Source organism: Saccopteryx bilineata, chromosome 4 (genome assembly GCF_036850765.1).
Source record: "Saccopteryx bilineata isolate mSacBil1 chromosome 4, mSacBil1_pri_phased_curated, whole genome shotgun sequence".
NCBI classification, from domain to species: Eukaryota; Metazoa; Chordata; class Mammalia; order Chiroptera; family Emballonuridae; genus Saccopteryx; species Saccopteryx bilineata.
Genome location: NC_089493.1, coordinates 8,965,725 through 8,982,801, shown reverse-complemented (window position 1 = coordinate 8,982,801; position 17,077 = coordinate 8,965,725). Strand labels below are relative to the sequence as shown.

Here is a 17,077-nt window from a genome sequence, read left to right as displayed (position 1 = left end):
CAATGTGAAAAAGGCAATGTTGAGGAGCTAAGGCTTTGGGATCAGGCAGACCCGGACTCCAGTTCTGGTTCTGGCTCGGGCTCTTACTCACTCTGTGGTCTTGGGTATCTCACTCATCCTTCCTGAGTCCACAGTCTATAAAATGGAGGTAATAATGGCGTCTACTCCAAAGAACTGCTGACAGGGTTCGGGTGTGAGAGTGTTTGGCACAGTGCCTGGTAGAGAGTTGGCACTTGATATGTGTGAGCTGCCGGGATGGTAATGACGATGGTGATGGCGGTGATGGCGACGGTGAGGGTGAGGGTGCCAGTGGCGTTCCACTATTGAGATAAATTTTCACGTTCGTTACGTGGCTTCCAGGAGCTGTCGTAGGCTGAGGCCTGCCTTGTGCCTTTCCCTCTTTCTGCCTCCGAGCTCATTCCCACCCTCCAGCCACACGGACACAAGTGCCGAGACCCAGTCCAGCCGAGTCCAATCCCCTCCCAGTGCCCTCACTTCCCACCAGCCTGCACCCCGCACCAACGGCCTTGGGCTGGGAGAAAGTGCCCACGCGTGTCCCAAGGAGTTCACCCATCCGAGGGACGTTGTTCACAGACATGAGCACAAGCCAAGGAAGTCTGCAGCGCAGGGGAAGCCACCCAGCTGGGAGTCTAACCAGAGCTCTCAGCAAGTGGAAACAGTCTGGGAGAGCCTTCTCCACCTCTCGCCACCCCCGGCAGGCAACACAAGGACCCCTCGACTCCCGGCCCTCCTGGGCCCCAGCAGCTGGTACGATGGGGAGACACCCAGGTGGGCTTCTGGTGGACTCGGAACCGAGAAATGGGCTTAACTCCCAAGTCTGCCCTGGCTGGAGCCACGGAGGGCCTGGTGCAGAGGTCCAAAGTGAATGCGGGTGACCCAATGGGAACCAGCAAGTGGTGATGGCGACGGTCCATTTATAAAGCCACTCCTTGTCACCCCAGTGATGTGCTTCACTCTCCCCTCGTTACTCAGTCCCTGAGTCCACCGCAGAGGCTCACGCAGCTCCGACCTCGCCAACCCCGGGAGGACCTGGGGCCAGGGGGGAGCAAGGCGTCACGGTTCAGCAAGGGCCTTGGTGAAAAGGTTAGTGGTTTGTTCGTGGTTTGGGGCTGAGGGTCAGGGGCCAATGAAAATGTCTCACCCTCTGCTGAGCTCCTTTCGACTTGACCCTCACAGCCACGCGGGTGGAAACCGAGGCCAGAGAGGGAAGTCCCTAAAGCAGAAGGGTGCCCTAGAAGCCCGTGAGTCTGTGCCTTAGCAGAGGGGACGCAAATTCTGTCACCAAAAAGACCCTCGAGGTGCCTTTCTGCACAGAGAGCTCCTAAGCCTGGGCTTGGGCTGCTCCATGCCTCCCTCCCAACCCCCAACCCCAATAAAAAGACTTCGCATCCTCTGAGCCTGTGAGCAGTGGCTTCCTCTGGAGCCGCCGGCCCGGGGGCTGGGGCCTGACTCCTAATGCTGAGATTTCCGCAGAGCCACTTGGAGATACACGTCCCGTGTCGCGCGTTCACCCATCCCGGCGGCTTCTAGGGCATTCACCGAGCGGGGCAGGCCTCACGGCTCTCTGATTCCGGGACACATTCATCGTCCGCAGTGAAGTCCCGCAGCCGGTAGCAGCCGCTTCCCTCTCCTCCGTCCCCACTGCCTCCGTCTGTCTCTAGAATCGCTGGTTCTGGACGTTTCATGCCGGGGGGACCATACAATACGTGCCTCTTTGTGTCTGGCTCCTTCCACCTGGCTCACAGTAAGAGACAAAATTTCATTGTAGGGGAAGAACTCGGGTGGCCAGGCCTTGCTTGAGGCCACTCACTCACGTGTGACCTCAGCCAAGCACTTGGCTCATCTTGCCCACCTCCCCAAGCCTTGGCCTCTGCCCTCAGTTTTGTCATCTGTGAGATGGGCAGATGATACAAGGAGCATGCCTTTCTCGCCCGGAGCGAGTGGCTCTGTGTGTGTGTGTGGGGGGGGTGCTTTGTAAAGTCTCCGGGGCAGCGGGCGGGAGGCAGGTTCCTGTTTCACACGCCAGCGCTGCTGCTTCCTGGCTGCGGGGATGTGGACAAGGTCGGTTCACCTCTCTCAGCTCCTGGCGTGTTGCAGATTAAATGAGGATCCAGGTGTTCATGAAGATAAACTAAGACAAAGGTGTTTTCACGGGTTGAACACCGTTCCAGCCCACCCCCCACCCCCAAGTTCACATTCACGTGGGACCTTATTTAAGATGGGACCTTATTTGGGAATAAGGTCTTTGCAGAAGTAATTAAGATGTGGCCATACCAGATTAAGCTGGACCCTAAATCCAATGACTGAGGTCCCCATTAGAAAAGGAAAGGGCACACAGAGTCACGGGGGGGGGCGCACAGAGTCACGGGGGGGGCACACAGAGTCACGGGGGGCGGGGCACAGAGTCACGGGGGGGCACAGAGTCACGGGGGGGCACAGAGTCACGGGGGGGCACACAGAGTCACGGGGGGGCACAGAGTCACGGGGGAGGCACAGAGTCACGGGGGGCACACAGAGTCACGGGGGGGCGCACAGAGTCACGGGGGGGCGCACAGAGTCACGGGGGGCACAGAGTCACGGGGGGGCACAGAGTCACGGGGGGGCACACAGAGTCACGGGGGGGCACAGAGTCACGGGGGAGGCACAGAGTCACGGGGGGCACACAGAGTCACGGGGGGCACACAGAGTCACGGGGGGGCGCACAGAGTCACGGGGGGCACAGAGTCACGGGGGGGCACAGAGTCACGGGGGGGCGCACAGAGTCACGGGGGGGCACAGAGTCACGGGGGGGCACAGAGTCACGGGGGGGCGCACAGAGTCACGGGGGGGCGCAGAGTCACGGGGGGGCGCACAGAGTCACGGGGGGGCGCAGAGTCACGGGGGGGCGCAGAGTCACGGGGGGGCGCACAGAGTCACGGGGGGGCGCAGAGTCACGGGGGAGGCACAGAGTCACGGGGGGCACACAGAGTCACGGGGGGGCGCACAGAGTCACGGGGGGGCGCACAGAGTCACGGGGGGGCACAGAGTCACGGGGGGGCACAGAGTCACGGGGGGGCACAGAGTCATGGGGGGGCGCACAGAGTCACGGGGGGGCGCAGAGTCACGGGGGGGCGCACAGAGTCACGGGGGGCGCACAGAGTCACGGGGGGGGGCACAGAGTCACGGGGGGGCACAGATGGGCTGATGCTTCTACAAACCGCGGAGCACAAGGGTCTGCCTGGAGCCCCCAGGGGCTAGAAGAGAGGCCTGGACAGAGTCCCCTCAGAGCCGCCAAAAGGAGCCAACCTGGGGCTCCTGGATTCTGGACTTCTAGCCCCCCGAACTAAGAGAGAAGAAATATCTGTTGTTTGGGGCTCCCCGTCTGTGGTCCTTTGAGACTCATCCGGGTGTCTCACTAGTTCCAAGCACCTGCTCCCCACCGAGGTGGCCCTCACAGTCCGCATACCCTTCCCCCCAGCAGAGGAAGTGACTCGCGTTCTCCTCGGGTCTGCCCGCGGCTACGGACACCGCCGGTCGCAGGAGTCTGTCTAAGAAAGACGAGAACGTGCCGTCTCACAGAGTTTCAGAGGACTCTTTCAAAGGGAGGGTACGGAGGCCTTTCTCCGGGTCACCCCAAGGTTACACAGCATGTGAGGGGCCGGCCCAGGCCCTCAGAGTGCAGGCGTCACGGGCCTGGTGGCGCTGGTTTAAACGCCCCAGGGCTCCTGACTCGGGACCCGGCTGGCTGCCCTGTCTCTCCCTTCCTGCCCCAGGCCCCAAAGTCAGCTTGACTCAGGGCTTCTCAGTCGAGGTTAAGGAGAGGCCACAGGGCCCAGCTCCCGGCTCCCTGACGGCCCAGCCACCAAGCCCACCGAGGCGGGGACGTTGTGCATAGCACGCTCTGAGGTGGCCCAAGATGGGGCTCCAGCTGCCTCAGGACGCCGTCCTCCGTGCTGAGTCATGGCCCACTCAGCGGGCCAGCAGTGTGCGCCGGTGCCACCTCTCCAGTCCTGGCCCGGACAGAGGACGGCCACAGAGCCCTCCTCCTGCTGACAGCCCCCCTCTGTCCATGCGACAGCTCCAGTCCTGGCCCGGACAGAGGACGGCCACAGAGCCCTCCTCCTGCTGACAGCGCCCCCTGTCCATGCGACAGCTCCAGTCCTGGCCCGGACAGAGGACGGCCACAGAGCCCCCCTCCTGCTGACAGCCCCCCTCTGTCCATGCGACAGCACCGCAGCAAGACCAGAACGGCGCCTGCTGGCTGCTGGCTGCTGACCGGGGCCAGCGGTGTCTCCCTGCCATCCCTCGTGAGCCCCCCGCTCCGAGAACATCCGCAAACTGAGGCTCCACGAGGTGGTAGAGAGAAGGGGCCAGGTTTGCCCCGCTCACCCAGGATGAGCTGGGGTCTATACCCTGGTGAGGTGGATCTGCGGCCCCGCCCAGCCCGCCGTGGCTTCCAGGCCGGACCAAAGATGCTTGCTTTGGCATCCTCAAGAGAAGGGGAATGTTGTTTTCAGCATCTTCGGTTCCTCGGTGCCCAGGGTTCTCCAGCTCATGGAAGAACTCCCGATCGTGGGGCCCAGCATGGTGTGTGCACTCAAGGGAATGCTCACAGCATCAGCTCCATCCGTGAACTACTGGTTTCCAAGGAAAACTAGTACCAGTCCATGACCCCACAGTTTGCTGGACACATGGACCAGTCAGGCCCCCTGAGCTGAAGAATGACAGAGGCTTCCCGTGGGTGCTTTCTGCCAGATCACACAGAGAAAGGCCATGGCACCAGGAAGAGCTACATCCACACACTACTCATCTCATCCTCTGAACACCTGCGTGGCCCGAGAGACTGACGTTTTCCACGCGTTTATTTGTTCTTCGCAGCAGCTCTCAGAGAAGACGGGGCACGTTCCCAGAGGAAGACACCGAGGGTCCGAGCACACCCAGGACTGCCTGGTCCCAGCTCTCTCTCGGGGTGGCTTGCAGAGGGCCCCCCCCTCGGTCCCTGCGCTCTCAGGAAGGCCTCACTGTGGACTGAAACTGCTTCTCTTTCCCCACTGAGGTGCCTTTGGGGGCGCACCTACCCTGGCCCCAACTTCTGTTAGCTCACGAATTTCATAAGAGGAAGTTCTGTGAGCCCCCTGCCCAGGTGAGAAAGCCTTTGTCTCCCAAAGCAAGGCCAGCATGGGAGACAGAGCGTGTTACGTGGATTTTTAAATCCCTCCCGGTCTGTGGAATCCCCAGCCCGGCTGAGCTCTCTCCACACTGAGCGGCCAGTACCCAGAGCCGTCATCTCAGTCCAAACGACCACCAACAGGGCCGGGGCAGCGCTCGCAGCGGCCCGAATGCCCAGGACACGCTCACGTAGGCAGCTGTCACCCTGGAGACCCACCGGTGTTGAGCTTTGTTAAACCTACGTCGAGGGTTTTAGTTCTCTCCCCTCACATCCTGGCACCTTACTCTCGCCCCCGGCACTCCCACCCCCTTTGTGCATGCTCTTCTGCGGTGGCGTTTTGCACACTTGGCTGCAGATGTCTTGCTGGCTCACCTGCCCGGTCACCAGAGCATGAGCAGCCCCGGAGCTGACCCCGGGCCCTCCCCTCGGCCCCTAGGGACCCAGCACTCGCCCGCCACCGCCTGGGTACCCCCGACACATTTGCAGAATGGAGGGATGGACACTCAGACCGTGCACATGGGTCAGGTCATAGCAGGACTTGCGTGACGGGTGGGCATTAAGGGGCGGAGAGGAGCGGGGCGGTTGTTCCCAGCAAACGCTTAGGAACGCGCGTCTGGATGCCTGAGGAGCCTGTATGTGAGCCACCTGTCTCAGTGGGAGCAGAAGACCCCAGGGGAGGGGGTGGCCCCGGGTGTCACAGCAAGACCAGGGCGGAGTCAGTGAATCCTAAGGGTTGGGCCGTCATCCTGTGAAGTGACAAAATCCAAGTGCTCTCTGGAATATTAATCCAGCACGAGGACCGGCTGAAGGAAAAAAGTCAGAAAGCTGGGAGATCGGGTGGGAGCTCTCTGTTGCGGGCTTGTTGGGCACGTTAGCGTCTAGAACCAGAGAGAGGAAGGGAGGCGTGAGCAGACGCAGAGGGCGTTAGCTGGACCGAACCTAGGCCGTGCCTTTAATCTCGGGGAGACATGGCCACCGCTACCGCCTTCGCCCACAAGCGGAGACGACCACAGGGCCATCACATGTTGTAAGGACTAGGGACAGACCCGAGGACGCTGAGCGGGCAGATGCTACTCATTGGGGCAGGCTGAATGGGGTTTCCTACTGTCCAACACCCTGAAGAGCTCGCCGGATGTGACCGGCAAGGAGAGAGGCCGAGGGACTGCAGGGCTGAGGGACTAGGGAAGTCAAACGCCACCCTCTCTGTCATGGCGGAGACTGTGCCCACGTATTCCCAAGTTCTTCAAACTCCAGCACGTGTCGTCCGAGGCCGGCCGCACCTGGGGAAGTCCAGGCTGCCCGGAGCCCCCGGCTTTAGTGCTAAGGACCGTCCAGGCGGGTCGGCCGGCCCCAGCCGGCGGGACAGGCAGGTCTCTGTTCCCCAACGGCAGCCTTGTAGCCATCTCTGTGCTGTTGTGATTTCCCCCCAAGTCCCCCGTGCCCAGGAGACATTGATCACGCTCAGCCTCCTCCCTCTTCTCCACGTTACAGGGGCCTGTTGCTCCTTACGGACTTGGGGTTCCCTCACACTGCCCTCCACCCCCAGAATGCAGGCTCCCAGGCCCCCAGGCCAGAGGGAGACCCTCTCCTCCCCTGCACCATGGCCTGCTTCACTCTTCTCATCTGTGTGCGCGACGGGGGAGCCTCCGTGGTCTTCCTCATCTACGTTACTTCCCATTCCACGTCGGGGTGGGGGGGCGGGCTCGGCCTTGGCAAGGCTGCCGCGGAATCAGTCCCCCAGGCCCCCGTACTCAGCCCTCTCTCGGGGCACGTGGGCACTGGTGGTCCCAGCCACACGGCCCTGCCACGCTCGGTCTACGTCCCTCACAGGCTGTCCTCCCCAAGAGGCAAAGCTGGGTCAGCCCTGTGCACCCCGTGCCCCGTGCCGCAGAGCCGGCCTCCTGGGCTCTGTGGGTGACCAGGTGCGCAGGTGACAGGAGGTCACCGCCCCATCCTGAGCTCTGTGGGTGACCGCGTGTGTGGGTGACAGGAGGTCACCGCCCCATCCTGAGCTCTGTGGGTGATCGCGTGTGCGGGTGGCAGGAGGTCACCGCCCCATCCTGAGCTCTGTGGGTGACCGCGTGTGCGGGTGGCAGGAGGTCACCGCCCCATCCTGAGCTCTGTGGGTGACCGCGTGTGCGGGTGGCAGGAGGTCACCGCCCCATCCTGAGCTCTGTGGGTGACCGCGTGTGCGGGTGGCAGGAGGTCACCGCCCCATCCTGAGCTCTGTGGGTGACCGCGTGTGCGGGTGGCAGGAGGTCACCGCCCCATCCTGAGCTCTGTGGGTGACCGCGTGTGCGGGTGGCAGGAGGTCACCGCCCCATCCTGAGCTCTGTGGGTGACCGCGTGTGCGGGTGGCAGGAGGTCACCGCCCCATCCTGAGCTCTGTGGGTGATCGCGTGTGCGGGTGGCAGGAGGTCACCGCCCCATCCTGAGCTCTGTGGGTGACCGCGTGTGCGGGTGGCAGGAGGTCACCGCCCCATCCTGAGCTCTGTGGGTGACCGCGTGTGCGGGTGGCAGGAGGTCACCGCCCCATCCTGAGCTCTGTGGGTGACCGCGTGTGCGGGTGGCAGGAGGTCACCGCCCCATCCTGAGCTCTGTGGGTGACCGCGTGTGCGGGTGGCAGGAGGTCACCGCCCCATCCTGAGCTCTGTGGGTGATCGCGTGTGCGGGTGGCAGGAGGTCACCGCCCCATCCTGAGCTCTGTGGGTGACCGCGTGTGCGGGTGGCAGGAGGTCACCGCCCCATCCTGAGCTCTGTGGGTGACCGCGTGTGCGGGTGGCAGGAGGTCACCCGCCCCATCCTGAGCTCTGTGGGTGATCGCGTGTGCGGGTGGCAGGAGGTCACCGCCCCATCCTGAGCTCTGTGGGTGACCGCGTGTGTGGGTGGCAGGAGGTCACCGCCCCATCCTGAGCTCTGTGGGTGACCAGGTGCGCAGGCGACAGGAGGTCACCGCCCCATCCTGAGCTCTGTGGGTGACCGCGTGTGCGGGTGGCAGGAGGTCACCGCCCCATCCTGAGCTCTGTGGGTGATCTCGTGTGTGGGTGGCAGGAGGTCACCACCCCATCCTGAGCTCTGTGGGTGACCGCATGCTCGGGCGGCCAGTAGTCACCGCCTGAGGCCAGTGCTTCTTGGGGCTTGTCCAGTGGCCTGTCCGTTGTGAACCCATGCTGAAGGGAGGAAAGCCAACCGCACGCTGCCGAGGGCAGGGTGTTTGGCTGGCGAGACCCCAAAGTATAGTACTGATTAGGAAATCCTGTGGTTTGGAAGCTGCTCTGGTTCCAGCCTACCCCACAAGGGTGGCAGGCCCTCACCTAGCGTCCGCGTGATTACAGAAGCCCCAAGTCTCCCCTGGTGTGAAGGGACCTTCCGCAATGACACAGAATCCAGTTTCCTCCCTGAATCACACATCCGCTGCTGCTGATCCTTGAAGTGCTCTTTTTTTTTTTTTAACCTCCTGCTTCCACAATTTTAAGATGTCCAGAAACAAGAGAAAACTGCTAGAGAAGTCAAAAGTACGGCGTGTCTCCACCGAGGTGTCAGGAAAGGGAAACACCGAGAGAAAGGCAGATTGGGAGGACAGAGGGGACATTTTCCGCTCTGGACACATTAGGTTCGTGGTGACACCAAGGGGGGGCACATCGAGCACCCAGGAGGCAGCAGCAGGGTGTGGGGAGGACTGAGGGCCTGAGACTTGGGGCCCCGTGTTTACAGAGCCCTGGTGCGGGTGGGTTCTCCCACGCTCAGGGAGGGAGCCTGGCCTATCTTACTCCTTAAGACAAAGAGAGGAGGTCAGCGGGGGTTCAGCCAGAGGCGCTGGAGGCCGGACTCTGAGAAAGCCAGCACTGTCCTACTGTCTGGATGGGAGGCCTTGAGTCGTCCAGCGTGATGGATGCAGACCGAGCCGTGGACGAGCCACAGAGCCGCCTGGGAGGCTTAGGAAAAAGTGCCTCTGATCTTACTCAGCTCTGGACTCTGCATGAGTCAAACTTTTCCTGGCTCACTGTTTGTTTAATGGGGTCTGCAGTGATGGATTCCAGGCTACAGATCCCTTCGTGACCAAAATTCAGACGGGGACGCTCGAGTCGGCTCCCGTGAGGACTTGCGCAGAGCCACAGAGAGTCGAAGCCGCCATGACTCGGGGTCCCCGTGCCTGAGGCTCAGGGGCATTCAGAGATGCCACAATGCGCTGTGGCTTTCGTTGTGTTGTGTCTTTTGTCTGTAAAAAAAATTTTGTTTTCTTAAAGTGTTTTAAATTTGTTTTTCAGTTACAGTTGACATGAAATACTATAGGTGTATAACTGCCGTGATTAGACATCTCCATTGCCTTACCAGGTGACCACCCCAGTTAGCGTAGTGCCCCTCGGACACCCTGTGTAGTTAGTGATCGCGGGGCCTCCCCAGACATCAGCAAGTTGGGCAGGGAGCTAGGGGCCGCATCATCTCTCACCAGCTCCCAAGTGCCCAGCCGTTTTCCTTTCAAAACCACAGCCTGCTCCGCTCCCCACTCCCCCCCCCCCCCCCCGTCAGAGAGACTCACTTGTTCGGCAAGCCCTGCAATGACATCATGGGAGCAGAGGTTATGTAAGTTACGGCCACCCCATTCCCGAGTGCTTCCCAGAACAGAAAACACCTCGGAAGGCAGCGCTCGCCACCAGAGAACCCAGCCGAAGCTCTGAGCTTTCCTATTTTCTTCCCGAGTAAGTAAATGACCACCTTTCTTTTCTCTTAGGAGAGTAGAATGTCATGGGGAAACCCATGGCTCTTAGAAAAAAAAACCAAAATCTTTCTTTGACAATTAAATATTGGCAGAATTTTTCAGCTTTTGGCAAACGTGTGTTTTTTAAAAACACATAATTCTACATCAGTTTAAGAGATTTGTGTTCCATGCCTACTTTGGGTGTTAGCTGCTTTTCCAGAAGAGGAGGGAGAGGAGGAGGGAGAGCGTTTGGAACGGCTTCTGAAGGCCCCAGCAGCCCGTTCTGTCCAGGTCACATGCAAAGCCTAGAGCCTGAGCTGTCAGAGCCCGCACGGACGCTGACCGTTACCACATCCACATCCAGACTGATTAAAGTCACATTGGTCTCCCCGGAATGGCCTTACAAGCTTTCAGAAGGCCAAGAACTGGTTGGGTTATTTTGTGGCTTGAAAATATCATAACACGTTATTATGCAACTGGGTGGACAATCTCTAATACCTGTGTCTGCATCTCAAATGCCTTTATCATCACCTCGCTGGCAACAGCGGCATTCACTTGAAGAAGGCGAACTTGCTGTAGAAAGTCCCACTGCCTTCTGAGTGCCACCTGCCAGGGTTAAAAATGTGCTACAGTACTCAGGGAAACACCCCGTAGAGACTACAGAAGCGTCATCGTCGCTAGTAGACTTGCCCAGTGCCACCTCTGAGTCTTTCAAAGAGGATCAAATACATCTCACGAACAGGGGCGGTAGCGTACTGAACACCTGTGAGGTGCCAGGCAAGTTCTGGAGGTGACACGAAGAGCTGGTGAAGGAGGAATTCTCCTCTCTGGCTCCACACACACAGGCAGCAGCTGGTAGGGACGGACCCCAGCACTTCACAGGTGTGACAAGGAGTCAGATCGGGGGCCAGGGCCCCCTGCCCCTGCAGCCTGGGCACGGGGGACAGTTGGGGCTGAGACGAAGGTGTCGTGCAGGTTTTTCTTGGCACACAGAACTTCCTCACACGTGCAGGAGAGCACAGGAAGGAGTGGCGTGAAGCCCAGAGGCAGTCTCGGGACACAGCTTGCACACCTGTGTGCGGCTGCTGGCTGCCCACCGGGCACCTGCGGAGACAGGTGTGCCGGGGCCAGTTCTCTCCCGTGGCTGCCGTAACCAAGTACCACAGACTGGGCGTCTTAAATCAATAAGTTGGTAATAGCATATCGATGGGGTTGTAAAGTAGTTCAAGTCAAAAACTTTCAAAAACATTATGTATTTAAAACTATACACGCATGCAGGCACGCGCGCACGCACACACACACACACATACACACACAGACCAACAAATTGGTTATATTGCATTAATAGAGCTATAAAGTCATTTTAGTCAAACCTTTTTTTTTCAGAAAAATTATCTCTACATATATTAAAGTGAAATGAACCTTTCTGTTAATGAACTGAACATTGAAAAACGACGTAAGCAAAATAATTGCTCTTGGAACATATCCATGAGCTATCATTAGTTTCTTCGGCTTGTACCTGACTCTGGTATGTCACTGTTAATTTTCGTGGAGAATGCATTTTTTTTTCAGTGTGATTTTATTATTTTTAATTGTTCCATATCATTGCCGAAATCCTTTGCTGCAAATCTTATGGTTAATAAATTTAAAGGGCCACCTTCAGTTGACTCTTTTCCTTGCACCAGAATGTATTTAATTAAGAAAACAATCCCCCTGCGAGTGTGAAGGTCCCTGATAAACTCTGAGAAAATTCTAAGAACTTCTCAAGTCCGGTCCTTTACGTGCGGAATTATGTAAATATTCCAGCCCCAACACTGTCATAGGTGCAGCCATTAGGCCTTACTTCAGAGTTTCTTTCCTCAACAAAATACATTTACCGGATTGAACTCGTCAAATATGCTGTAGCTATTTATAATTTTTGCATGCTTTGTCTAATGCAGATGCTACAAATCATAGATTTCTTGTATTCTATCTCTTTTCTCTGTAGAATATGAATTCATCCGATTGAAAAAAATATTCTCCCTACAAATTGATATATGTCAAAGCTCAATATATGATTTTATTACAGATTTTTAAAATTAATCTTGTGTGCCATTTGAGCACTTATCACTTAATTTGATCATTTCCTCCCTTGCTCTTTCAGTAAAAAAATTTAATTATTTTCTACATAAAATATTTGTTTTCAATCATTGTAATCTGCTAAATGCTTTAAAAGCTGGTGTTCTGCTACTGCATTTATTAACTAATTAGATTAAAGATTTTCCGTTGATTTGGAACAAAATTCAACCAGAGATCTGCTTTAACGAACAGTTTCATAACCGTCTCCTAAAATCGATTGAGGATAGGCAGCTGAGACAGAAAACACAGCTAACGTGTGTTTTTTTCAAATTCATCATCAACTACATCTCGGAAAGTTCATAGCCCAGAAACTAGGTTTAAAGTTTTAAAAACCTTGTCAGCGACCACCTCCATTTCAGTTGGTAGAGTCTATCGAAACTTATTTAGTTGTTTTTTTGTTTGTTTTGTTTTTGGGGTTTTTTTTTTTTGTATTTTTCTGAAGCTGGAAATGGGGAGAGACAGTCAGACAGACTCCCGCATGCGCCCGACCGGGATCCACCTGGCACGCCCACCAGAGGCAACGCTCTGCCCACCAGGGGGTGATGCTCTGCCCCTCCAGGGCGTCGTTCTGCCGCGACCAGAGCCACTCTAGCGCCTGGGGCAGAGGCCAAGGAGCCATCCCCAGCACCCGGACCATCTTTGCTCCAATGGAGCCTTGGCTGTGGGAGGGGAAGAGAGAGACAGAGAGGAAGGAGGGGGGGTGGAGAAGCAAATGGGCGCCTCTCCTATGTGCCCTGGCCGGGAATCGAACCCAGGTCCCCCGCATGCCAGGCCGATGCTCTACCGCTGAGCCAACCGGCCAGGGCCTCGAAACTTATTTAGATGCAACTAAGAATGACAAGAAGCCCCTTTCTGTTTCCCCGGTCTCTCTGCTTTTAGTAAGAACAATGTGGCTGCTGTGACGCTGTGCCTACCAAACGTGCAAGTGTACTGTCATCATGAAATACAGCAACTTCATTTCCAATGGGAACAATTTTAACTGACTTTAGAATAGTATTCTCCAAAAGTTTGTGGTTTCACTTCTTCAGAATGAACTTTGGAAATTTTTCTTGGACCCTGATTGAAAATGACTAATCTTTTTTTTCCTAGAGAGAGAGAGAAAGAGAGAGGAAGGGAGAGAGATGAGAAGCTTCAACTCGTAGTTGCAGCACTTTAGTTGCTCACTGATTGCTTCTCATATGTGCCTTGACTGGGGTGGGGCTACAGCAGAGCGAGTGACTCTTTGCTCAAGCCAGCGACCTTGGGCTTCAAGCCAGCGACCTTGGGCTTCAAACAAGAGACCTTAGGGCTTAAGCCAGCGACATTGGGGTCATGTCTATGATCCCACGCTCAAGCTGGCGAGCCTGCCCTGAAGCCAGCGACCTCGGCGTCCCAGGTTATGCTCTATCTCCTGTGCCACCACCAGTCAGTCCTGACTGATTTTTTTCACTTGAAGAATCTGAGGATACTGGTATCAAACTGGCACTTGTCATGGTCTACGCAATTCTTGCTGAGATGACACACAGTCAGCATTTCCTTTGCCATATGTGCACAAGATGAGTTGGAACCAAAAATGAGCAGAATGAACTTAAAGAACGGTCACACCTCACAGTGACTTAGCACAGCACCCCCTGCTGGTACAGTCAGTGTCCTAGGGCACGCTCTTTCAAAACGACTAACCTCTGAAGCAGCAGCTTTGAGTTTAGGTTTTCTGGCTGTCGGTGAAATCACCGCAGCCCCGTAGTGACGGCAACATCGACAAACTCCTGTGCAAGTGATGCGTTCCCCATCACCTGCTCTGAGAGAGGGAAGCTCAGTACATACACGGTCGTTAGACCATCCCTTGGAGGGTTTCATCCTGTCCTGTGGCTTTAAATACCACCTATGAGATTACAGCTCCCAACCGTCTACCGCTACCTCAGACCGGGTCTCTGAACCCCTACCTGTCCTGACAACCAGCCGTCCCATAGCTATCCCAGCTGGTATCCAACAGACACCTCAACCTTCACACGTCCTAAAGTGAACTCCTGGTCCACAGCCCTCACAACAACAAAGACAAGAACAAAAACCTCTCCATCTTCACTCTGTCAGCTCCCTTTCAGTCGACCTTTATATTTCTAGGAGCTCAGGCCAGAAACCTCCTCCTCTCTCATGACCGGCATCCAACTGAAAATGATGGTGGTGCCTGCTAACACGTGTGGTCAGTAGGTACATTGTGACAGACACTCTCCATGTGTGCATCCCTCTAGAGCAGGGGCAGTCAACCTTTTTATACCTACCGCCCACTTTTGTATCTCTGTTAGTAGTAAAAATTTCTAACCGCCCACCGGTTCCACAGTAATGGTGATTTATAAAGTAGGAAAGTAACTTTACTTTACAAAATTTATAAAGCAGAGTTACATCAAGTTAAAGCATATAATAGACTGACCAGGTGGTGGCGCAGTGGATAGAGCGTCGGACTGGGATGCAGAAGGACCCAGGTTCAAGACCCCGAGGTCGCCAGCTTGAGTGTGGGCTCATTTGGCTTGAGCAAAGAGCTCACCAGCTTGGACCCAAGGTCGCTGGCTCCAGCAGGGGGTTACTCGGTCTGCTGAAGGCCCACGGTCAAGGCACATGTGAGAAAGCAATCAATGAACAACTAAGAAGTCGCAACGCACAACGAGAAACTGATGATTGATGCTTCTCATCTCTCTCCGTTCCTGTCTGTCTGTCCCTGTCTATCTCTGCCTCTGTAAAAAAATAAAAATTAATTAATTAATTAATTAATTAATTAAAAAAAAGAAATCTCAAAAAAAAAAGCATATAATAATAATTACTTACCAAGTACTTTATGTCAGATTTTTGCTAAGTTTGGCAGAATAAATCTGTATAAAACAACTTACTATAGTTAAATCTATCTTTTTATTTATACTTTGGTTGCTCCGCTTCCGCCCACCATGAAAGCTGGAACGCCCACTAGTGGGCGGTAGGGACCAGGTTGACTACCACTAGGGGGCAGTAGGGACCAGGTTGACTACCACTAGTGGGTGGCAGGGACCAGGTTGACTACCACTAGGGGGCGGTAGGGACCAGGTTGACTACCACTAGGGGGCAGTAGGGACCAGGTTGACTACCACTAGTGGGTGGCAGGGACCAGGTTGACTACCATTAGGGGGCGGTAGGGACCAGGTTGACTACCACTAGGGGGCAGTAGGGACCAGGTTGACTACCACTAGTGGGTGGCAGGGACCAGGTTGACTACCACTAGGGGGCGGTAGGGACCAGGTTGACTACCACTAGTGGGTGGCAGGGACCAGGTTGACTACCACTAGTGGGTGGCAGGGACCAGGTTGACTACCATTAGGGGGCGGTAGGGACCAGGTTGACTACCACTAGGGGGCAGTAGGGACCAGGTTGACTACCACTAGTGGGTGGCAGGGACCAGGTTGACTACCACTAGGGGGCGGTAGGGACCAGGTTGACTACCACTGCTCTAGACGGTGAGCGCCTTTAGGTGGGGGCTCTTCTGTTCCCTGTATCTCCCACCCTGGGCAAAGTGCTGGCACAAAGTAGGTGCTCATGCAATGCTTGTTAGACTGTTAACAATAGCAACATGGTCGTTAATAAGACTAATCACAACCTCCCGCTGAGTGCTTCCTCTATGCCAGGCAGCCGTGCCAAGCAGGATGTATTTAGCGCTGATTTTCAGAAAGAAAAATAAAAGTCAGTGGGTCTAAGTGGCCCCCACCAAGGATGTTGTGCCAGGATTCGGACTCAGGTTTCAAAACCCCGGTCCTTCCCTTTATCTCAAGAGTTGGCAAACTTCTCCTCTGAAGGGAACACATGGTCAATGTTTCCAGCTTAGCAGGCCTCACAGTCTCTGTCGCAACCCCTCGGCTCTGCTCTCGTCACAGCAGCGGCCGCTGACTATCTGTAAACGAATGGGTGTGGCCGTGAGTCAGTGAAACTTCTTTTCCAAAGCCGTGGCCAACTGGATACAGCCCGCGAGCCGTGGTTGGGGGCGGCCCGCCCGTGTTAGCTGCATGCTGTTTGTTGCAGGTCACTGTGGATGGCGTCCCAGACCCTCCTGGAGTTTCCGTCCTCCAACCAGAGCCAGCTCGTGCCTCCAAATGCCACGTCCTGTGACGAAGCTCGGGAAGCCTGGGCCGTGCTGCACAGAGTGCTGCCCACGTTCATCGTCGCCGTCTGCTTCTGTGGCCTGCTGGGAAACCTGTTCGTGCTGGCCGTCTTCCTTCTGCCCCGGCGGCGTCTGAGCGCGGCCGAAATCTACCTGGCCAACCTGGCGGCTTCCGACCTGGTGTTTGTCTTGGGCCTGCCCTTCTGGGCCGAGAACATCTGGAACCAGTTCAACTGGCCTTTCGGGGCCGTCCTCTGCCGCGTCGTCAACGGGGTGATCAAGGCCAACTTATTCATCAGCATCTTTCTGGTGGTGGCTATCAGCCAGGACCGCTACTGCGTGCTGGTGCACCCCATGGCGAGCCGGAGGCGGCGGCGGCGGCGGCTGGCCCAGGTCACCTGCGTGCTCATCTGGGTCTTGGGGGGCCTCCTGAGCATCCCCACGTTCCTGCTCCGCTCCGTCAAAGCCGTCCCGGAACTGAACGTCTCCGCCTGCGTGCTGCTGTTCCCCCACGAGGCCTGGCGCTTCGCGAGGATGGTGGAGCTGAACGTGCTGGGCTTCCTCCTGCCACTGGGTGCCATCGTCTTCTTCAACTACCACATCCTGGCCTCCCTGCGGGGGCGGGCAGAGGTCAGGCGGACACGCTGCGGGGGCCCCGCTGAGGGCAAGACCACGGCGCTGCTTCTCACGCTGGTGGCGGCCTTCCTGGTCTGCTGGGCCCCCTACCACTTCTTCGCCTTCCTGGAATTCCTGATCGAGGTGCAGGCCCTCCGCGGCTGCTTCTGGGAGGATTTCACCGACCTGGGCCTGCAGTGGGCCAACTTCTTCGCTTTCGTCAACAGCTGCCTGAATCCAGTGATCTACGTCTTTGTGGGTCAGCTTTTCAGGACCAGGGTGTGGGAACTCTATCGGAAATGCACCCCTAGAAGTCTAAGGACGATGTCCTCGTCCCACAGGAAAGAAATCCCCCGACTTTTCTGGTGGAATTAAAGCA

General features: G+C 56.6%; 1 protein-coding gene across 2 annotated transcripts in view; it reads left to right on the top strand.

Annotated features, from left to right (window-relative positions):
• The window catches only part of BDKRB1 (bradykinin receptor B1), an 18,647-nt gene extending 1,570 nt beyond the window's left edge, over positions 1-17,077 (top strand). Inside the window, exons 1-2 of one of the 2 annotated variants that reach the window (XM_066276528.1) lie at positions 9,803-9,870; positions 16,005-17,077. In XM_066276528.1, coding sequence (XP_066132625.1) covers positions 16,015-17,073 — 1,059 coding nt within the window. In that variant the 5' untranslated portion in view covers positions 9,803-9,870; positions 16,005-16,014 and the 3' untranslated portion in view covers positions 17,074-17,077. Of the gene's footprint in view, positions 1-9,802; positions 9,871-16,004 lie in introns of those variants that run through there. The other variant, XM_066276527.1, reaches the window with a different exon arrangement.